This window comes from Crocodylus siamensis, chromosome 5 (genome assembly GCF_052110815.1).
Source record: "Crocodylus siamensis isolate JL-2025a chromosome 5, ASM5211081v1, whole genome shotgun sequence".
NCBI lineage: Eukaryota > Metazoa > Chordata > Crocodylia > Crocodylidae > Crocodylus > Crocodylus siamensis.
Window position 1 is genome coordinate 28,618,186 of NC_143399.1, and position 20,488 is coordinate 28,638,673.

The 20,488-nt window shown below is 39.7% G+C and overlaps 1 protein-coding gene across 2 annotated transcripts in view; it reads right to left on the minus strand.

Moving 5' to 3' along the window:
- Nucleotides 1–20,488, minus strand: part of COL24A1 (collagen type XXIV alpha 1 chain) — a 270,456-nt gene that overhangs the window by 133,111 nt on the left and 116,857 nt on the right. For both annotated transcript variants that reach the window (XM_090049548.1, XM_090049547.1), the window contains exons 16-20: nucleotides 20,363–20,407; nucleotides 19,538–19,591; nucleotides 18,721–18,774; nucleotides 15,598–15,651; nucleotides 1,117–1,170 (exon numbers count right to left, since the gene is read on the minus strand). In XM_090049548.1, the coding sequence (XP_089905674.1) occupies nucleotides 1,117–1,170; nucleotides 15,598–15,651; nucleotides 18,721–18,774; nucleotides 19,538–19,591; nucleotides 20,363–20,407 (261 nt within the window). The remainder of the gene's footprint in view (nucleotides 1–1,116; nucleotides 1,171–15,597; nucleotides 15,652–18,720; nucleotides 18,775–19,537; nucleotides 19,592–20,362; nucleotides 20,408–20,488) is intronic.

The window sequence follows — 20,488 nt, forward strand, 5'->3', positions numbered from 1 at the left end:
TGCTTCCTGCCAGCACCTGGGGCTGGCACCCAGAGGAGCCTAGCGCTCTCCCAGGCTGCTGTAGGGGGGCAGAACAGGGCAGGAGGGGTCCTGGATTGGCTTGTCCTATTAGGTGGAATTTGCTTCAATGGGGACTCATGTGTAGACATGCACATGGGACCACATTAATGAGCCTGAATTTTCTGCACAGAAAAATTTAGACATATTAGCAGCACATGTAGATGAACCCAGTTTGTAGGTGCCAAATAAGTGTAATTTACCCATAGAAGTAGGTGACAAAGTGCTGCTCAAAAGTGTGTTTAAGGAATAACTGTGCTAAAAACTTGCAGCAGTCTCAAGAGTAAATACAAAGTGGGGGGCATATTAAAGAAACCTCTCCATACCTAAACCCAATTTAGTGCAGGCAGAAACTGACTGCTGATACTATTCTAATAGAGCCTCTTTTACAATCCTTCTCAAATGTGATTTTGACCCATGTTGGTTCTGTTTTATCCAGGTCATCATTTCTTATTTCTATATAATCTATTGAAATCTTAATGTACAATGCTACTCTTGTACTTTTATTTTATTTCTATCTTATCTGAACAGCACACACAGAAATAATGAATGACAATAAAGATTCAGGTATAATTTCCATTAAAACATTACACAAGGTCATATTTGTGAAAAAGCCACTGGCTGAAGAGCTAGACACCAGTGTAACTAGAAAAGCTGTACATTATGACCCCAGGTTTGAATTTAAACCAATATAAATAAACTGGTGTAAAGCCCTGTCTGGACACGCTTGCTTTGGTTCTTCAGTTTTGCATAAATCTACTGGTAGCAGGCTTAAGCCAATTTTGCATTCTTAAGTCAAATTTAGTGCCCACAGAGCAGTTTGCATTAATTTAACTACATTGAATTAAAAGAAGCTGATGCAGACTGCCTGCACAGACAAAGCCTCTCTCTTGATTTACATAGCTGACAGCAAGGATAAGGTCATGCTCAGGTCACAGTACTTTGCAAATTTCCCAGCACACAACAGAAAGTCTCTCCCAATTTCCTCGTCCCCCGGAACTTTCTCTTCTCACTCTCAGGGCATTACTGATGCTGTTACAAGGTTCTACAAGTTCTTACCTTGGGACCTTCAGGACCATTTAGTCCAGGTACACCAATGTCTCCTGGAAAACCCTAATTAAATGAAAACAGACAAAGGGTTTATAGCATTGGAATATTTCCATGGTTCAATGCAAAAGAAAAGCACTTGTTATTTTGATTCTGTTCATTCATTTAAGAAACGTTAACAAACCTGAATCACAGAAATCAAGAAATGGATTTGTTTTACCATCTGAAAACAGGTAAGACCATAAAAAGCTCTCTTGAAAGGACTTGGATGAGTGACAGATTTATCAAAAATCCTTATTACTGGATGAAAGATGAAAACTGTTGTCCATTAAATACAGTCTATAACTAAGTAAGCAGCCTGCTCCTGACCCCACTGAAATCCACAAAGGAAGTAATATTGCCCCTTTACTGGAGAAATAAATGCCCCTTTACTGGAGAAATAAATCATTTCTTTCAAATGTTACAGTGCAGTTTCTCTGTGGCTTCACTTTCAGGACTGGACAGCTAGGGAACTGAGAAAATGGCCTTTCACCCTGATCTACCAATGCAAATCCCCCTCTAACAGTGACTGGATGTCACCAATCCATGACAACTGCCTAGAAGGCTTTGTGAAATGAATTTGTGGTGTAACTCCGTTCCTAGCAGAAGTGCCCAATAACAAAATCAGCACTGCCATGAGGCAACTGTCACCACTCTGGTTGGCTGCATGAGCCAAAGAATAAATTTAAAAAGGAAATGAATTATCCTTTCCTCCCTGAAAGTAGTCCCCTCTGGTTAAAGATAACAGATGTTTGGAGAGGAAAGGAAGCATCATAGGAGCATTTCCATTCTCAGGACTTGAGTGCCCAGTTTCACAAACAATACATACATTTTTTGTATGGAAATAAAGATACTGATCATGTTTAAATAACCATGCTGTTATTTAATTGAAGTTTTTAAGTGCTTCCTGAGGAAACATCTAATCTTTCCTTTTGTAGAAATACTAAAATATCAATAGCTCTGATTATTTGGCAAAAAATGAATTTATTAATCAGCCAAAATATTATTTGATGTTATTTCACTCTCACATTTTCCCAAACCCTTCCAAATTGAAGTGCGTAGAAGATTATTCTTGTAAAAAATGGTTGCTATTTCATACCCTAAATACAATATTTTTATTGAATCTATAAATTCACATGCTTGCTCTTACAAACACCTCCTGAATCTCTATCACAGGTCTTTTGGTTCTAAGCCAAATAGGATAATTTTTGCTATAAAATTAAATATCTGCAAATGATATTAGAGAGTTATCACAATGCTGTAGGCATCATTCTGAAATTAATTAAATGAATGTACTGCACATGTCCAAAACACTTTTAAAAAAAGATACTTAGCGTTACTTGCAAAGCCAAATTTTCAGACATAGAAAATGAACAGCCTGCCCTTATTACTCAGGACTAAATGTGAGACAACACTGAAGGGGTTTTTTTTGTGATTTTTGGTGATTTTTTATAAATACAAAAGAAGCACATGGAAAAAAAAATCTTAGTTTAAAAATATTTTTCACTTTTTCTCTTCAACAAAAGCATGTCACAAAATGCAGCCAATGATCCAATGTTTATTAATCTTATGCTGTTGGCTTGGACTAAACTGAAATCATTTCCACACAAAAGGTAAATTCTGAGATTGTTCTAAAGCAGAAGTTTGAAAATGAACCCTTAACTGTAGTACTGCTAGTGTAATGCTATTATAAAAGAGAGAAAAAATGTGTCTTTTGTTGGAGTTGTCTTATTTTTGCTTTTCATAAGCTGCTTTTAAGAGAATGTAAATTGATTGAGAGTCTCTGATGAAAGCAACAATTCTTGTGGGCTGTATCACTTATTGGACCAACTGTATGGTATAAACATAGACAAGCCTCTGGGTATCACAGTACCCTTCCTCAGGCCTCTGAGACAGAAGCAGACATGGATGAGCTAAATAGCAGATAGAACAAAAGCTTGTTAAGCAAGGTCATTATTACTTGTGAAGTGCAGGGGTTAGTGAATATTAGGAATATTATAATGGACTATGAAGTTATTGTCTAAGTTAAGTCTCTGGTGCTTAGTGTCCAATACGCTGATGAATTTCTGTTCCCATGCTTAGCCTGTTAGGGAGATTTCGTTTGAGCACTAGAACTGTGAGGTCAAACAAGGAGTGGTGTTTCAGTGAAAAATATTCTCTTACCGGTGTCCTAATGCCTCCATCTGTTATCTTTTTTGGTGGTTATTCATTCTGGTGCATAGTTGTTGACCGGTTTCACTCACATTGTTTCCATAAGGGCATTTGGTGCACTAAATGAGGTTTACCACATTCTGAGATAACCATGTGTATAATCTGTAGTTTCTGATGTTTTGTGTTGGGGAACATTCATTGTTATGACAGAGATGTTTGACAGGTTAGTTGTTGTTGAGGCAGGGCAGGGTCCCATTAGGCACCTGTTGATCAGCCAGGAATTTACTCCTGATGATGAGCTGGGGCAAGGTTAGAAGGGAGCTGTTTGAAGACTAGGAGCAGGGGCTCTGGGAATATTTTTCTCAATGTCTGGTCCTTTTTCAAGTATAGGTTGCAGTTGTTTGATGATTCTTCTTACACGTTCAAGTCTGGGATGGTGAAAACCTAGGGTGTGTGGTCAGTGGGTTTTTTTTTCTTTGTATTATAGTAGGTTGCTGCAGGCTATCTGGGTGGCTCTTCGAAAGACATGGTCTATTCTCTGCTGGAGCCTTATTGGTAAAGGCTGTTTTCAGTTTGGCAGGATGTGTCCCCCAAGTGTTCTCCTCCGAGCACATACAGTGGTATCTGAGGTACCTGATTGTAAATTTTGTTGTGTTTTTTGGGTGATTTTGTGAATTTTAAGTCTGGTGGTCCATCGGTTTTCTGTATGTAGCAGTTTGTAGGGTGCCCTCCCAGATATAGATCATGGTGTCTAGAAAGTTGATATTATTGTAGCAGTATTCCAGAGAGAATTTGATTGAAGGGTGCTAGTTGTTAAACTTACAGTGGAAGTCAATAAGCCAGTCCAGGTGTTCAGTCCAAATGATGAAAACAACATCTGGGTGGTGCAGGTATAATGCAGATTTAGTGTCAGACTTTTCTAAAAACACTTCTACCAGGTGGCTTGTGAGGAGGTTAGCATGGTTTGGAGGAAGTGTCAATGAGAGTGAAGTTGTTGTGGGGGAGGATGAAATGGATGATTTGTATATGTTGTGGTTACAAATCTGAGTGTAATTTGTTTCCTGTAGGTAACTTCAAGCAGGCAGCTCTGCCTTAATTGTGTGGGATATTAATGTATAAGCTGGTGACATCCATGGTTGCAAGTATGGCCTTCTCAGGGAAGTGGTTAATGTCCTGGATCTTCTTGAGAGAGTCTGTTGTGTCTCACAGAAAATTTGCTCTTTGAGTGACAAGTCATTTTAGACTTGTTTCTATGAATCCTAATAAGCTCTCAGTGAGGGTACCCATTGAATATGATGTGTCTGCCAGGTTGTCCTTAGTGAATCTTTGGGAACATATAAAATGTTCCTTGGTGATCAGTGGAAGTAGTTTTTCATAAATCTAGTTTATAAAAGATTTGATAATATTTTCCAGTTCCAGAGCAAATGCTGGTGTGGGGTCCTCCCCAAGTTCTTTAAAGTAGTTGATGTCTGAGAGCTGTTAGCCTTATTGATGTAGTTTTCACAGTTGAGGATAAAAGCTCCTTTTTCCACTGGTTTGATTACTAGTTCATGGTTGGACCTTACAGGCTAAATGGCTTTCCTCTCTGAGTGGGAGCTTGTGGCAGTCCTGAGTTTTGTTGAGAATTTCACTGTTGACTTTCTTCCTGAAACAGCCAATTTAATAGTCCAGTATGTGGTTCTGTCCACTGAAAGGTGTCCACTCAGGTTTTTTTTTTTTATCAGTTGTGGTGTGAAGGTTGTCAGAGGTGGTTCTGTCCTCGTTATGGAAGTATTTTTTCAGGCAAAATCTGTGAAATTATGACATTTAAAGAAATCTATACATTTTTAACACTTGGATGCTGGTGGATATGAAAGGAATCCCAGTAGGGTGACTGCAAATTTAAGCCGAATTTGCAAAAAAGGCCCAATATCTGTAACAGTGTTAAATGTTCCCCACACTAAAGTACGTTAACACAACAGAATTAATTTTCCTCTTTACCATGGGGAAATATCTATCAATGTAGCTGTGCAGCAACACTGATGTGCCTCTAGATGGCACAATATTTTATACATGTGACAAATGCACCCAGATTGCACATTTAAAATATGTAATTCAGATTACCAGAGTTTATAAATTACCAGGCACTAAACTAGATTAAATAGATTAACATAAGAACAATTGCTTTTTACTGCTTCACACTTTTGAAGTTGCTCAATTTAGAGGCATTCAGGAATTTTAGAAAATTGTATTGTCATATTAACAATATATTTAGAATAAATTTTCAAAGGCATGAATGTACAATACATGCTGATATGAAGACAGTTTCTTTTAGATGATAAGGACCCCAGAAAACACTTTGTTGACAAAGGAAGTGGAAAAGATCTATTTCTTTTTAAAAGAGCACTGTAAAAGTACTCAGTATATTCCTCCCTGTATTTCTGTTTGCTCTGAGTTATTCAGCAGTGAGATGTACTGTGGTGACTCCAAGGACAAAAATCATTTTTACATGAAAAAAACAGAGTAAGATTTTTAAAACTATTCAGTGTTGATCTAACTCAAATCCTGACTTTGATATAAGGTGGACAAGACTGGGTGCATCTACATATGTGCTTTAATGTTCATTTGCCTATTTTAATGCACATTACAGCATCACAAAAAAATTGTGTGCTTTCGCTAATGTGCATTAAAATAGGGTAGGGTGGCCATCATAGAGGACATTCCAGTTTTCTGCTACTCTGCCATCTGTCCTCTATTGATACGAAACCTGATACCTTCTTCAAGAGAAAAAGAGAGGATATGGAGGCATCCAGTTTCATATCAATAGAAGACAGAGGACAACTGGGCTGCACTCTGTGATGGCCACCCTAAAATAAGCTAATGTGTCTTTTTCTAGCACCTCACAAAAGGAAATTCTAAATTTAATGCGCATTAGCAAAAGCACATTAATGAATGTGTAGATATGCCTGAGTGTCTTTGCAGATTTCATCATTAACATTTTCTGAACCAGCAGCTGCCTAAATGAAAGTTAATCAGTGCTTTGCAGGTACACTTAAACAAAGCAACAATCAGTTACTTGTGAAGATGTCCTTTAACTCAGAAACATGGGAATTCTATCTTTGAGGGCATTTGAAATGGGCATGTCAAACTAATCGCAAATTTCTTATAACAGTTGGTTGAATTTCCCGACAGATTACATTTGCCAAAGATGTCTGTTGAAACTACAGCTACTCCAACTGCAGAAGTTAGAGCTGTCATTTTGCATCCTCAGAGAAGAGCTTATTTATTTTTCATCTGAGATGACAGGTTCTGTAGAAGATATTTTTCATTCAAAATTTATTTTTTCCTCCCTCACTTTAGAAAGGTCAGTATTCCAACGTTGCAGAACTGTTGTTCTTTGGCATCTGTAAAGCTGCATGACATGTCAATAATGTGCTGAGTATAAGTGGAAAAGTAATATTAAAAATAAAACGTAAAATGACATTTTCTGTGTAGGGAAAAGCCAGCTAAAATTCACTGCCAACATTTTTCCTTTTAAATGGCAGTAGTAGTACATTAATTTTTTCCAATAAACCCTTCCATTCTGACTTTGGAGAAGATGTAGGAAGGAGTCTTAACACACTACAAATTGCAATACATAACGTAACTGCCAATTGCAAGGAACAAAACCCAGGCAGGGAATACAGTGTTTGAGATGAGAAAGACTTGCACATAGTCTATTATTAGTACAGCAATTAATAGTCACCTGAAATATCACTGAATATGATGTGTGCTCATCTCTACTAGTGCATGCAGTATTAGTTCAGCTATGTCCACTGATGACATTAGTTTTCAGTAATGGTTCATTTTTGTAGTGTAGGAAATGTCAGTGTTTACTCCAAGTGGTACATTACATACTTAGAAATCAGCTGGACTTACGTGTGGTTGCTAGATTTACTGAAATCATTTTTCAGTAACAAGTAATACTTGGCACAGTAATCTTCCCAGGATAAACAAAGACTTAGACCAAGGCTTAACCAGGGTTTCTGACATGAAGAGGAATACAGTTTGATCATGTTTATCCTTGTAGTTAAACCATTTTCAACATTGATTCAGCTGCATTTGCTGTCATCAACAAGCAAATTTCTCAGTGTAGGCAAAGCTTAAAAGTATAGCCATTGGATTGTATTCCTAATCTGGACATGTTTAAATTTCATTAAAAAAATCATACATTTTAAATAAGAGCCATCTATTAGATCCCATGGAGGGACAGTCTTTTAGTAAAGCTCACTGCCTACCCCATGCCTTTTTTGACAAGTACCCAACTTTTGACTCATGATGGGCATGCTTGAAAAGGGCTGTGACTTAAAACTCCAAGTTGGGGCTTTCATCCAACTTCCTCTTATGGAAAAATTACTATGTGCAAAATATCAAATGATGTTTAGCAGTCAGATACCTGAGCCTCAAAACTTCAAGGGCTAATCAGATATAACTAAGAATAGGACTCTCTCATCCTTCTCTCATTTCAAAAGTAAGATGAATATCTTGGGTATTTTACTGTTTCTATCCTAAAGCAGAAATCTGTAAACAAAATGTTCTCTCATTCCACTATTTGCTTGTAAAATGTGTTTCAGTGGGTGGAATATAAATCCTTTTTGCATGCTGATGGCATACACAGACATAGACTGAGGAAGGACTGGCTGGGCTATGGTACTGCAGAAAGGGACCTATGTGTCACAAACTGAAAATACACTAATAGCATGCTTTTGTTGCAAAAGAAGTCAACAGCATACTAGGCTGTATAAATAGTGTCTCTTGCAAATCCAAGGAATTGATTCTTCCACTCTCCTTGGCACTGGTGAGTCCTGACATGAAGTACTATGTCCAGTTTTGGGCTCCTTACTTAGGGAAAGATATGGACAAATTAGAAAGTGTCCAAAAACAAAGTAGAGCTCTAGGGAATGTGACTTACAAAGAAAGGCTGAAAGAACTAGGATTATGTAGTTTGAGGAAGAAAGACTGAGGATTTGATCACCATCTTCAAATACCCGAAAGGTAGTTATATGGAGTTAGGTTAATCTTACTGACTGCATAGGACAGGACTAGGAGCAATGGTTTTCCATTGGAGTGAAGGAAATTGGATACGTTGGATATCACCAACAAAATTTTTACTAAGAGGGTGGTTAAGCACTGGAACAGGATACTCAAAGAGGATATGGATTCTCTATCTTTGGATGTTTTTAAGAGCAGGTTAGGTAGACCACTTGACTGGGATGGTTTAGTCAGGTTTAGCTGGACTAGATAAATTTCCTTCCAATCCAACTACTCTAGATTCTATGACTGAATGCCATTTCATATTCCTCATGAACAGAAGAACTTGGCACCTGACACTGAGTGAGACAACGCATGAAAATATATATAGCACCAAGTTGGACAGATTTTCCTCACCCCTACTCTATACTACAGTCATGTTTCAAACACATTTTAAAAGATTCCCACTAGGCATAAAACAGGCAACCTTAGACATCTAGAAGCTGTAAGTTAACCCTCTTGCCTATCTCATTATCACATACATTCTATTCATGGCTGAAAACAGCTTTCAGACATCTGGGCTGTCTTCAGCTATCCAAACACTTTTCTATTAATCAGTGCCTTTGAAGGCACTGATATCTCAAACAATTATCTCAAACAATACCTTCAGAGGTCATCTTATTTCAAACCTGTCTTGCCAAAACACCAGAAAATTCCAAGCCTTCTTTTCCTCAGAGAAAACAATGCGCCTACTTATAGAGAAAAATCATCCTTTAAACAAGCAACAACCTAGACTTATTTCTAAAATCCTGACAACTGTTATGTTCCCATGCTTAATAAGCAGTGGGAGAATCTTTCTGACTATATCTACATGCAGCACGGTACAGCTTCTCCTGCAAGGTGTTTCATGTGACACACAGTCTGGTTGGGACCCTGATCCATGGGAAACAATCAGGAACATGAAGAAGCTTCATTCCCAAACCTGAAGAAGAGAACTTTGTGCCTTAAACTTGTCCAGCATCTCTCCCAAATAGGTAGTTTGCCCAATTAAAAATATTATCAACAAAGAACCACAAAAACAAGCCCTAAAGCGTGCTTCTTGCATATTTCTTGGACCCATCACAGCTACAACATTATATCCCTAATCCTTGCAAGACACATGAAGTCTGAGTAGAGAAGCTGCAAAAGATAGTCATATAGACTGCTCTACATGCAGAGAAAGGAATGATTCCTCAGTGAAGTATACAATGAAAAATTATTCTAGTATTAAAACATCAGCCAGACTAATTATCTCAGGCAGCAGCTACTGTGTAGCTTATATTGCTCTGTACTGCCTGCTATAATGCTTATTAACTGTGTACACCTATGTAAATTAAGACTACAGCACCAAATATAGCGATAAAGCTCTGATAGATTAATCTGGAAGGCCCATGCTTTCTCTAAAAAATGACTTCTAGTAGTTTAAGCATCTTGTCCTAGGCCATGGACAGGTGTTCCTTCCCAGCAGCAGAAATTCTGTGAAATGATCACTGCTAGAAAATTGTCCTGGGAGTTGGTGTGTTCCCAGCGGCATTCCCGCTGGCTAGAGAAGGACACAGGCAGCCTTTCTATATAGGGGGTATTATAGGGCTGCTCCTTGGTTCACCTCCACACTCAGAGGAGCCCACTGATTGGCAGCAAGCCCTCTCCCTTGCCTGGGAAGCAGGTAGGCTGTCAGTTGACAGTTGGTAGTTGCTGAAAAACAGCCGCTGCCACAGACAGCCCCAGGAAAGGTTTATTGCTGGGAGAATGCCTCTTCATCCCACCAATCAGTTGACTGGCAGATGCAGGCGAGCCGAGAGAGTGCCAGGGGGCAGGAGGGAGAGCAGGGGACTATGGGATATTGGGTGTCCTCAACACCCACGAGAAGCATAGAAGTGGTCAAGTTAGTGCAGAAAGAGGGAGATCTTCCTGGCAGGAATTGATCTAACTGTTTTGAGGAAGAGCCAGTTAGGTTTTTTTTCCACCCCCCACAAGAAATCCCTTTAACGGCTATGCAATCTCTTTTTGTGCAGAAAGGCCCGCACAAATGTAATGCCCATCCATAGCTCTTATCTAAGCAGATGCAGAATGACCCAAGTGAGATCTTCTGCTGGTATAGAGCAGCATAGTTCAAGCTGATGATTCAGACTTATATTTTCCAGCTATGACTAGATCTCATCACAGCTCTGCCTGAGAAAGGGAAGTATACAGGGTGTCTGTATAGCAAGTACAATCCACCATAACTGGACAGGTCTGCAGGGTTATGATAAGACGTTGTAAGAAAAGACTGAATTCCAAATAATGCAGATAACTCCTGTGTAGAAAGTAGAAAAAGACGGTGCAGGGTCATTTGAGCAGGTATTTTTATTATGAAAAAACTAAAGCAAGCTATGTATGAAAAAGTAATAGCAACTCAGTATTCTGAAGGGGGACTGCATAGATATACTGATGCCAAGTAAGTGAGCACAACGCCACTCAAACGTTCTATATCTTTAAGTACAATGGCAAACAAAAGGTGTATAAACCCTCTGTAAGGACTTCTGCACTTCAAGGAGATGACAAAACATGTAATTCATTAAAGTGCCCACAGCTATGGGTTCTTATGAGTTAGGACACTCGTACTAGTCCTTTGTCTCTATTTTGATGCATAAAATGCTTTAAAAAGAATATTAACTCTGGTATCACCAAGTTCACAACATATGACATTTTGAGGTTATGCAGACAATCCTTACCTTTTTGAAGCTAACCAAAGAAGTCAAAGATTTCATTGCAAAAAAACCTGTTCATTTTGTTACAGTTCCGTATTATACAAATGCCCCTTTATCGTTGTAAATTTATAGCCATAAGCATAAAAGATATACCAGCTACATATGACTCCCATATGTGTACCCTTCTGACTAAGCTAATGAGTTTAGATCAAAATAATGCACACATGAAATAAAGTTTCTATTGAAGATAATGACTAATGCTCCCTTTGCTCCAAATGAAATCTGTTTATAATACTTGAAGCGCTTCTGAAGGAAACTATATATAGTCCTTACTCTGGGAGGAGGGTAATTAAAATGAACCTGTGGAGCAAGATTTGCCTATTATTAAAGCATTATGAACATGTGTAAAGCTGTTAGAACTCATTCTAATTCTATCTGCATTAAGAGTAATAACCTAGATATGTTCAGTACTCTTACAGTTATGCAAATATATGCACAGTGTGTTAAAATACACTACTATACAAAAGTTTTCAATTAGTTTTGCAAATAAAATAAGTCTTTCATGGTTTTACATTAATCCTTTCTAGACACTTGGGAATGAGAAAAATATACAGACTTGACAACTACTCAAAGCAGGTCTGAGACAAGTCTATTCTTTCCTGACCCCAAACATTTGTTTCTTCTTCTCAGAACTTTAAGCCACACACCCATGGCCACGACACTTTCAGGAATTACTAAACTTCTGCTCTGAAATAACTTTGTTCAACAGCTGCAGAGGAAAGACATATCTGGTAAGCCACTTCTTGCAGGCCTACATATAAAAAGAAAATACCCTAAAAGAACATGTGAGACCTAACGGGCCTTTTCTGTCAAACACCAGGGCAACTGTTGATTTTAATGGAATTACTGCCTCATTTATATGAGGTTAGGTGGGAAAACAACCAAAAAATGTGACAACTTATTTCCCTTCCAGAAAACCTCTGAGGAAAAAAAAGGTTGTAATGGGATTTCTTGAAGATCCCCAACTGCTATACCTCACATCTACCTCAACCAAAGCCTGAGCTAGAGGACTGCTTTGTCTGAAGATCTCAGCCAATGATCTGTGGACAACTGTGAGGTGAAATGACTTGCTTAGTTACAAAACCTGGGAACCCTTTCTTCAACATTAGCTTTGCTATTCTTGCATACAACAGGCCCCCCACCCCAAATCCCACTGCAACCTTTTTCTGTTGTTCATATATTTTCTAGAACAGACATGAGCTATCACATAGATGCATGCTAAAGTTCAGCATGTAGCAAGCATTTGGAAGAACCTACTCCAGCCTTTGAAGCACTAAAGACATGTCTACATGGCCTCCAGGTGGCATCAAAGCAGGAGTCAGCAACATACAGCTTGCAGGCCAGATTTGGCCCACAGACCCACTGGATCCAGCCCACAAAGCCTAAGGATTTTGTCTTTGTCCATGCCCATGCCTATGCCTGTGCCAATGCTAGGCTAAGCAGCAAGGAGCTGCTGTCACTGTTTCCCCCCCCTCTCCATCCCCTCTCCCCCTGGCTATGGCAAGGGCACAGCTTCCAGTCAGTGGGGAGCTGTGATGGAGCTGGGCAGCTGGAAACTGTGTCCATACTGCTGCCACTTCTCTCTCCCTCCTTCCATCCCTTGCTTTCCAGTTGTGGCACAGAAGCAGCAATAGTGTGAATGCAGTTCCCAGCTGCTTGGCCCTGGAGCAGCTCTTCACCAGCTGGAAGCTACGTCCATGCTGCACTGGGGAGTGGGGGGTGATGGAGACTGGGAGAAGCAACAGCAGCACTTGGTCTCAGTGTGGGCACAGGCAACCCCCTTCCCTCCACTGCTGAAGCCAACCAGTCCATGCTGGACAGAGGCCAGGTTGTTTCGGCTTTAGCTTATAAACACTGCTGGCTCCTACATAGGGAACACTTCAGTAAAGACTGGCATGCCCACTCTGCCTTTGCTAAACTCAGAAATAGAGCTACCTTAGAGTGGCAATGAGCATGCACCATTAAGCCCTCTGTCTCAGGTGTGCTTCATGACACATGCCCAATGCTCCTCTAAGGCAGTTACATGAAGTGTTGTGGGGTTTAAGGTACATGAAGCAGGTGTGGCTCTGCTACATTGTGGTTCTCCTCCTTAGGGTCCAAAGGTAGTGCAGATGTTACCTAACTGATTGCTCCCAGGATCTGCAGAGTGAGTGCTAGTTAAGAGCTGCATCCTCTTCAGTCTTCACAGGACCTCTCAGATGCGGGTTATGACAAGTCTGCCTGCTCCAATGGTGCTGCGGGAACAGCTAAACCTGCCTACCCTGCTGGAACTGAGCAGAAATGCTTCTTGGAAGGTACTAATAGCATGCAACAAAGTCTCCATTGTGGTTGTCTCTGCTGTATGCCTTCAAGTTTCAATTTGGTTAAAACAGCCACCTCGAGAGGACATTTAGTTCTTTTTTAAAAACACGAATGTGATGGGAAAGAATAAGGCACAATCCCCAGTTTTTAGCAGATATTGTTCCTTCTAGAAACTGCATTTCTTTAAAGACTGTGGTATGCAAATGTCTTGTCCTTATTTGTATCTGGTATTTTACCATATGGTGACCATGTTTATTTATGTTCATAATACAATGAAACTCATTTTATCTCAAATCAATCTGGCCAGCATAAGGAGAGCTATGGTGCATAACTTAGTAATGTTAAAGTTGACATTTGTTTGTTCATATTTTCAAAGACAAAAGAACTAATCATTTCTGGTCATTTACAAAGCAAGGAATGATTAGTTCTTCTGAGGACTCCAGCTTCCTCCGTACCCTCCGGGCAACAGGAAATTCTATATTTTTCAGACAGAAATTTTTCCTCTGGTTCTGCCTCTAGCCCATTTAACAAGGAGTCTGGAACACCACAAGGGATCCAGTACTAAACAACTATGCATTTTCTTGCATCAAAAGAACTACTGGTATTTGAATCACATAACCGCCATCAGAGGCACGGTAGACCATGAAATTCTGTTAACAACACCATCTTGAGAAAATTTTTTAAATGAAAGACAATTTGGTTCTAAAAGATTTGCCTTCTCCCCATAAACATGGGCTGTAAAATTAAAGACATACAATTATACACATTCACAAGATTGTTCAAAAAACCTGGTTAATAGACTCTGTTCACCTGATTTTGGAATCTTAGCATGGTTCTTCTAACGTGTGTGTGTGTGTGTGTGTGTGTGTGTGTGTGTGTGTGTGTGTGTGTGTGTGTGTGTGTGAAAGAGAGAGTGTGAGAGAGCACACAGGAAAAAGAGAGAAAGAGAGAATGAGTGAGCTCTATGAACCGATTTTACTCGAATACAAATACTGTATTTCTGTTAACTATTAAATGCTGGCTTGCTTTGAAAAAGCTGACCTGTACTGATTTAAAATGTCTACAGACCTCAAGACTTCCCAAGGGTAAGACTGCAACAAGTAAGTCATGCTATTTTGGACTCAGCCACTGAGAAGAACAGGGGACAAAAGCCAATGATCCATTCTTGAGGTAGTGAAGTCATAGGGCCTACACTTGTGTCAGTCTAAAAGGGCATGTTCTCAGAGAGATAACGTGATTCTAGCATTTGTTACAATCAATGGAAATTATACTGTATTTAACATATATATACTCATATTAAAGATCAGAAAGGTTTTTACATAAATCTGTTGTAAGGGTTTAGCTGACTAAGAAGAAAAAACGGATACTTTTTTTCTGTCCAGAGAATGGTGTGGCTTTTCTGTATAGTCTGAAGCTTTCTGTCTATACATGCAAATGCCATAAAACTCACAAATACTGCATTGCAAAGATTGAGCTAGGTTTAATGTGGACTTCCACAGATGTTGGAACTTGATGTGGAGTTCTAAGTCAACTGCTATGCCAAGGTCAAAATTTTAAACAATATATCCAGATTGCCTAGTATCTGGTCTTTTCAGTGTTCTCCAATACATTTGCTCTGTTATAAGATGCAAACATAAATATACAGCCAGTCTTGGAAAAATCTGAACTTAAACATGCTGAAGAGGTCATGCATGGAAATGTCATTTAAAGAATCATACGTATTAGTTGTAATGAAAAAGTACCTGGAACTATTTTACACATATGAATGGTGTACTTCCAGCAATATACAAAGAATGTGTATCAATTCAGGGCAGTAAAGTTATTGCAATAATACTTTATTGTACAACAAGCAGCTGAACTAATTTATTTGTAAAACAGCAAAACATGATAAGATGACCAATAAAGACCCACACTTTAAGTTAGCAGTCAGCAAGGGTTTCAGCCAGCAGGCTGGAACAACCCAGCTTGGCTCCAAAGCAGGACAGGACTAGGGCTCAGCTGCTGCTGCTGCCACAGCACAGTACAGAGTACAAAATACTTTTGGCTCTGCCCTGGATCCAGTGGTCCATGGGCTGAATTTGTCCCACAGGCCCTAGGTGGCTGACACTTTCAAGCCAATCTAAAACCAAATCTTTGAGCAGAGCAGCCTCATACTTGTCATTTTTGTTTTCAACCACAGTTAAAAGTAAATGACACTTATTTTCATTTTTACACAATTTCTTACCTCAGGCCCAGGAGGACCTGATGGCCCCTTGGGTCCAGGTTCTCCAGTTTTCCCCTTAAAAAGCCAAAAATAATTTTAAATTGGATAGGAAATCACAGCCTTATAAAAAAAACAGATTTGTAATAGAAAGTGCTTATCAAAATAACAATCAAAATACTTAGCTGGATTTTACGCTTTGTTTCTTTGTCAATTTAATTATGGAGATTTCTTTATTACTGGTATTCTTAATCGAACGCTTGTCTTTTTTTTACAACTACAACAATGAAGATGATAATTTCTAGATGTTTCAAAATAGGGCATGTTACAGGAATTGTCATATAAACTCGATTGTGGGTGTGTTCCTCTATGGCAGTGGTTTTCAACTAAAAACAAGTGGTGTTCAACCCCTGGGGGTCTGCAGACTGTGTCTAAGGGGTCCATGAAGGATGACTATGATCAATCAAAAGTATGAGAATTCAAAGGGGTCCTCACCTTCATTTGAAATTTCCACAGGGGTCTGCACGTCCATTTGAAATTTATTAGGGGGTCCAAAATTAAAAAAAGGTTGAAAAGCACTGTATCTAGGGGTACAGTGGCAAAGCAGATAATTTTAGTCTTATGAGGTTCAGCAAGGACAAATGCCAAGTCCTGCACTTAGGATGGAAAAATCCCATGCACCAGTACAGCCTGGGAACTGACTGGCTAAGAAAAGGACTGGGGGTTACAGTAGACAATAAGTTGGATATTAGTCAGAAGTGTGCCCTTGTTGACAAGAAGGCTACTGGGCTGTGAGAAGCTTTGGTCACTAATTTGACTGGGCGGAGATATGGCCCAATTCAGCAGCCAAATCTCTGAATCCAAATTGAATCAGGAGACCCATTTATCTCTCCAAATCGAATCAGGAGCCTCTGAATCAATTTAGAGAGATTTGATGATTTGGACATAGACACGGATTTATATGTTCTTTCTACATACCTCAAGGTACCAGGCAGCTCATGAATGCTGAGATGGTGGGGCAGATGGAGCCTCCCATGGGAGAGCAGGGGGTCCCCAGCGTGCTTGGTGGTGGACCCGGAAGTGGACCAGAAGCAGTTCTGGTCCACTTCTGGGTCGGCTGCAGAGTGTGCAGGGGACCCTGCTCCCTGGCTTGGTGACTGGTACTTCCTGGGTCTGGGGGGGGCACCCAGGGTCCCCCCGTGGCTGATCGTCGAGCCAGGGAGGCATGGGAGGGGGTCCACGACCGAGCACACAGGGGCCCCCAGAGCTCCTGTGGGAAGTTCCATCCACCCCACCATCTCAGCATTCATGAGCTGCCTGGTACCTTGAGGTATGTAGAAAAGACATTTAAAGGTCTGTCTATACCCAAACTGCTGATTCTCTGAATCAGAAGCAAATCTTCAGATCTTTGATTTGGCTGAATTAAATCGGGACAGTAATCCGAATCAATGAATAGAATCATTGTCCCCCAGATCAGGCCGAACCCAAAACGAATATGGCCTGGTTTGCACACCTCTACTGGGCTGCATTAGTAGGAGCATTGCCAGAAGATTGAGGGAAGTAATTACTCTGATTTACTCTGCACTGGTAAGGCCATATGTGGAGTACTGTGTCCAGTCTTAAACCTCCCCTCCCCTCTCCCCCCCCAAAAAAAGAAAAAAAGGTGTGGACAAGTTGGAAAGAGTACAGTGGACAGCAATGAAAATAGGGGGCTGAGGCACATGGCTTATATGGAAGGGCTGAGGGAACTGGGCTTGTTTAGTCTCCAGAAGAGAAGACTGAGGGCGGATTTGATAGCAGCCTTTAACTACCTGAAGGGGGGTTCCAAAGAGACTGTTCTCAGTGGTGAAAGATGACAGAACAAGGAGCAATTGTCTCAAGGTGCAGCAAGGGAAGTTTAGGTTAGATATTAGGAAAAACTCTCTCACTAGGGAGGGTGGTGAAGCACTGGACCAGGTTACCTAGAGGTTTTTAAGGCCTGGCCTGACAAAACCCTGGGTGGGATGATCTAGTTGTGGATGGTCCTGCTTGGAGCAGGGGGGTGGACTAGATAACCTCCTGAGGTCCCTTCTAACCCTAATTTTCTATCATTTTGCTACTGCTCTAGAGCCAAAATACTAATATATGGTAAGTAACTTTCCAAAAATTAAGGTCTGGATTATCACAATCAAAACATCCTTTGTTTTACTGCTGCAAACCATCTCAGTTCTGCGGTGTTAGCATTGCAACAAGGGACATGATACAGCCAAGCTAACTCATCCTCAGGGCTGCTTCCCTGCCTCAGCATCTGTAAAGTTGATGGGAACAGAAGCACTGCACAGAAATGATCAAAAGCACTTAAACCACAGAATCCATAACCTTCCCCAGCTCTGTGACAAAAGATTAGCCCCACTTAGTCCAAGTGGCAACCTGGCAGCCCCCATTTTTATCTGTGAAATTGGTTCAAGCAATACAATTGTATTAATTAATTTGCACATGAATGCTCCACAGTGTCACTGAAGTTGTGGATTAAAAAACAACTGACATACACACATGCAGAGGAATCGATGGGTGCCTGTAGACGTACGGGGAGGCTGCTCCAATGCGTTGTAATTACAGTGCATCAGAGCAGACTTGATTAAAGCGCCCTCACTGCCATTTTGAAGTGCAGGGATGCTGATACATGAGATGCTGAGGGCATTTAATCTAAGCAGCTCTTTGAGCCACTCCAATTAAAGTGCCCCCCCCATGCACATGTAAAAATGCCCCATGACTTCTGTGAAAAGCTAACTAGTTAGTTAGTTTAATCATCAACTAACAGAATTTCTACACTGATTTTAGGCTATATATATTTGGGGATAAGTGAATTATTAGTATAACAATGACTAAGTATGTGTTAAATATATGTGGACTAATTATGCTCTGAGTGGAACTGAAAAGTCTAGTCTGCTGGATTAGTGAAAGAGCAGAAAAAGACCTATCCTGGGCAGGAATCTGATTTCATTACATAAGGGCTGTCACTTTCATAACTCCAAATAAGTCAATTCTCAATTTACACCAGTATAAAAGAGGTTTTAAATAATCCCTAAAATGTGTGGCTTTTCTGAACAATGAAAACAAGTGGTGCATATTGACGTAACCAGAATGCAAAAAGGTGGGCAAACTTACAGGTTGTCCAGGCTTTCCTCGGATCCCCGGTGGTCCTGGCAAACCAACAGCACCCTTAAAAGAATACATCTATTAAATATTGTTGAAAATGCACTGAGCATTATATTGTATGTAATCAAAACAATGGCTTCACTTTACCACTCAAACCAGATTTCAGATCTATTCAGCTGGATCTGAAATGTGGTCTTTCACTCAGATTTCAGAAAAATAATTCCATTAGGTTACATTATTGTAATTATTTCTGTTGCAATAACATCTTTATGAGACCAAAATATAATCAGATTTTTTCTGTAAAAACAAGATTCCAAGGTTATTTAAGAGTTATGGATTAACTAAAAAAATAATTACTCAAGAGGACAGAAAAAAATTTATTATCCATTTTTCTAATATCTAGGGACATCCTGGCCTGTCTAATCAATAGTTTTGTCTGGCTGCTGCCCCTGGGGTTTAATCACTTCAGGTTTGGTACAAATGGATTCTTTCTGGCTTCAGCAGCAAATGTGCTACATAACAGTTTCTTAATGAGTTTTGGTAGGAACCAGACTGCTCCATGCTGTCTTTGCTACTTTACGTTTTGTGGCATGAATCTCTGCCCACATGGCAGATTGAATTTGGCCCATACATTTTGTATGTCTTTGATCATTTATTTCTCAAACAGAGTAATTAATATAATGTTACAAAAATGTAGTAGCTGTGTGGCATTCAGTAGCTGTTACCTGCTGAAGTCTACTTTAATCAAAATGATGTGCTGCAATTTAAAAGAAGATAGGGCTACTTACAAGCAAAAAACTGGCAAAGTGGTGCTGGTCTAAATTACCTTGTCTCCTGGATACCCCTGGTCTCCCAGATCTCCTGCAATGCCTTGTTCACCCTGAACAACATATTATTTTATGGAGACACATACATGCAGCTTTAAATGGTACATTTTTTCAAAATGACAGAAGTAAAAACATGTATATTAGAGGCCTAGAAAACATGACTTACGGGGAAAGGTTGAAAGAATTATGATGATTTAGTCTAGAGAAGAGAAGACTGAGATGGGATTTGAAAGCAGTTTGCAAATATGAAGAGGATTGTGATCAATTTTTCTTCATGTCCATGGGGGAACAGGACAGGACAGGTTGTAATGGCTTTACATTTCAGTGGGAAAGATTTAGGTTAGATGCTAGGAAGAACTTTCTAAATAAAAGAGTGTTTACGCACTGGATTGGATTACATAGAGGAGTTGGGGAATCTTCATCAATGGGAGTTTTTATGTACAGGTGAGAGACGAACAGGATGTCTGGGATAATTTGGACAGAAACAATCCTGTGCTGAGTGAGGAAGACCTTCTGAGGCCTCTTCCAGCCCTATTCTGTGAGCATATGAAATCAGAATACTTAAATCTAGTAACAAGATTCTTGGAATGATAGTGCAGGATGTACCATTGTAAAAAACAGTCCTGCCAAAACCACTAACATAGCTCTTGATGTTACTACATATAGTAGGAAGGGTATAGTCTCAGTCTACATTTGTTTGAAAAGAAAACAGAAGAGAAAATAATTCAAAATAAGGAGGGGGGCTTGCAAAATAAACATCTTGCTCAATTATTTGATAAAGAAAGCCCAAAGTATCTCTATGATAATGGAAATATTTAGATCACCTTATCACCTTTCATTCCGGGTTGTCCCATACTTCCTGGGAGTCCCTATTAAAATAAAAAGAAATATCAAAGTTTTACTATTATATAGAAAACATTAATGGCATGTAATGAATGCTAATGGGAATT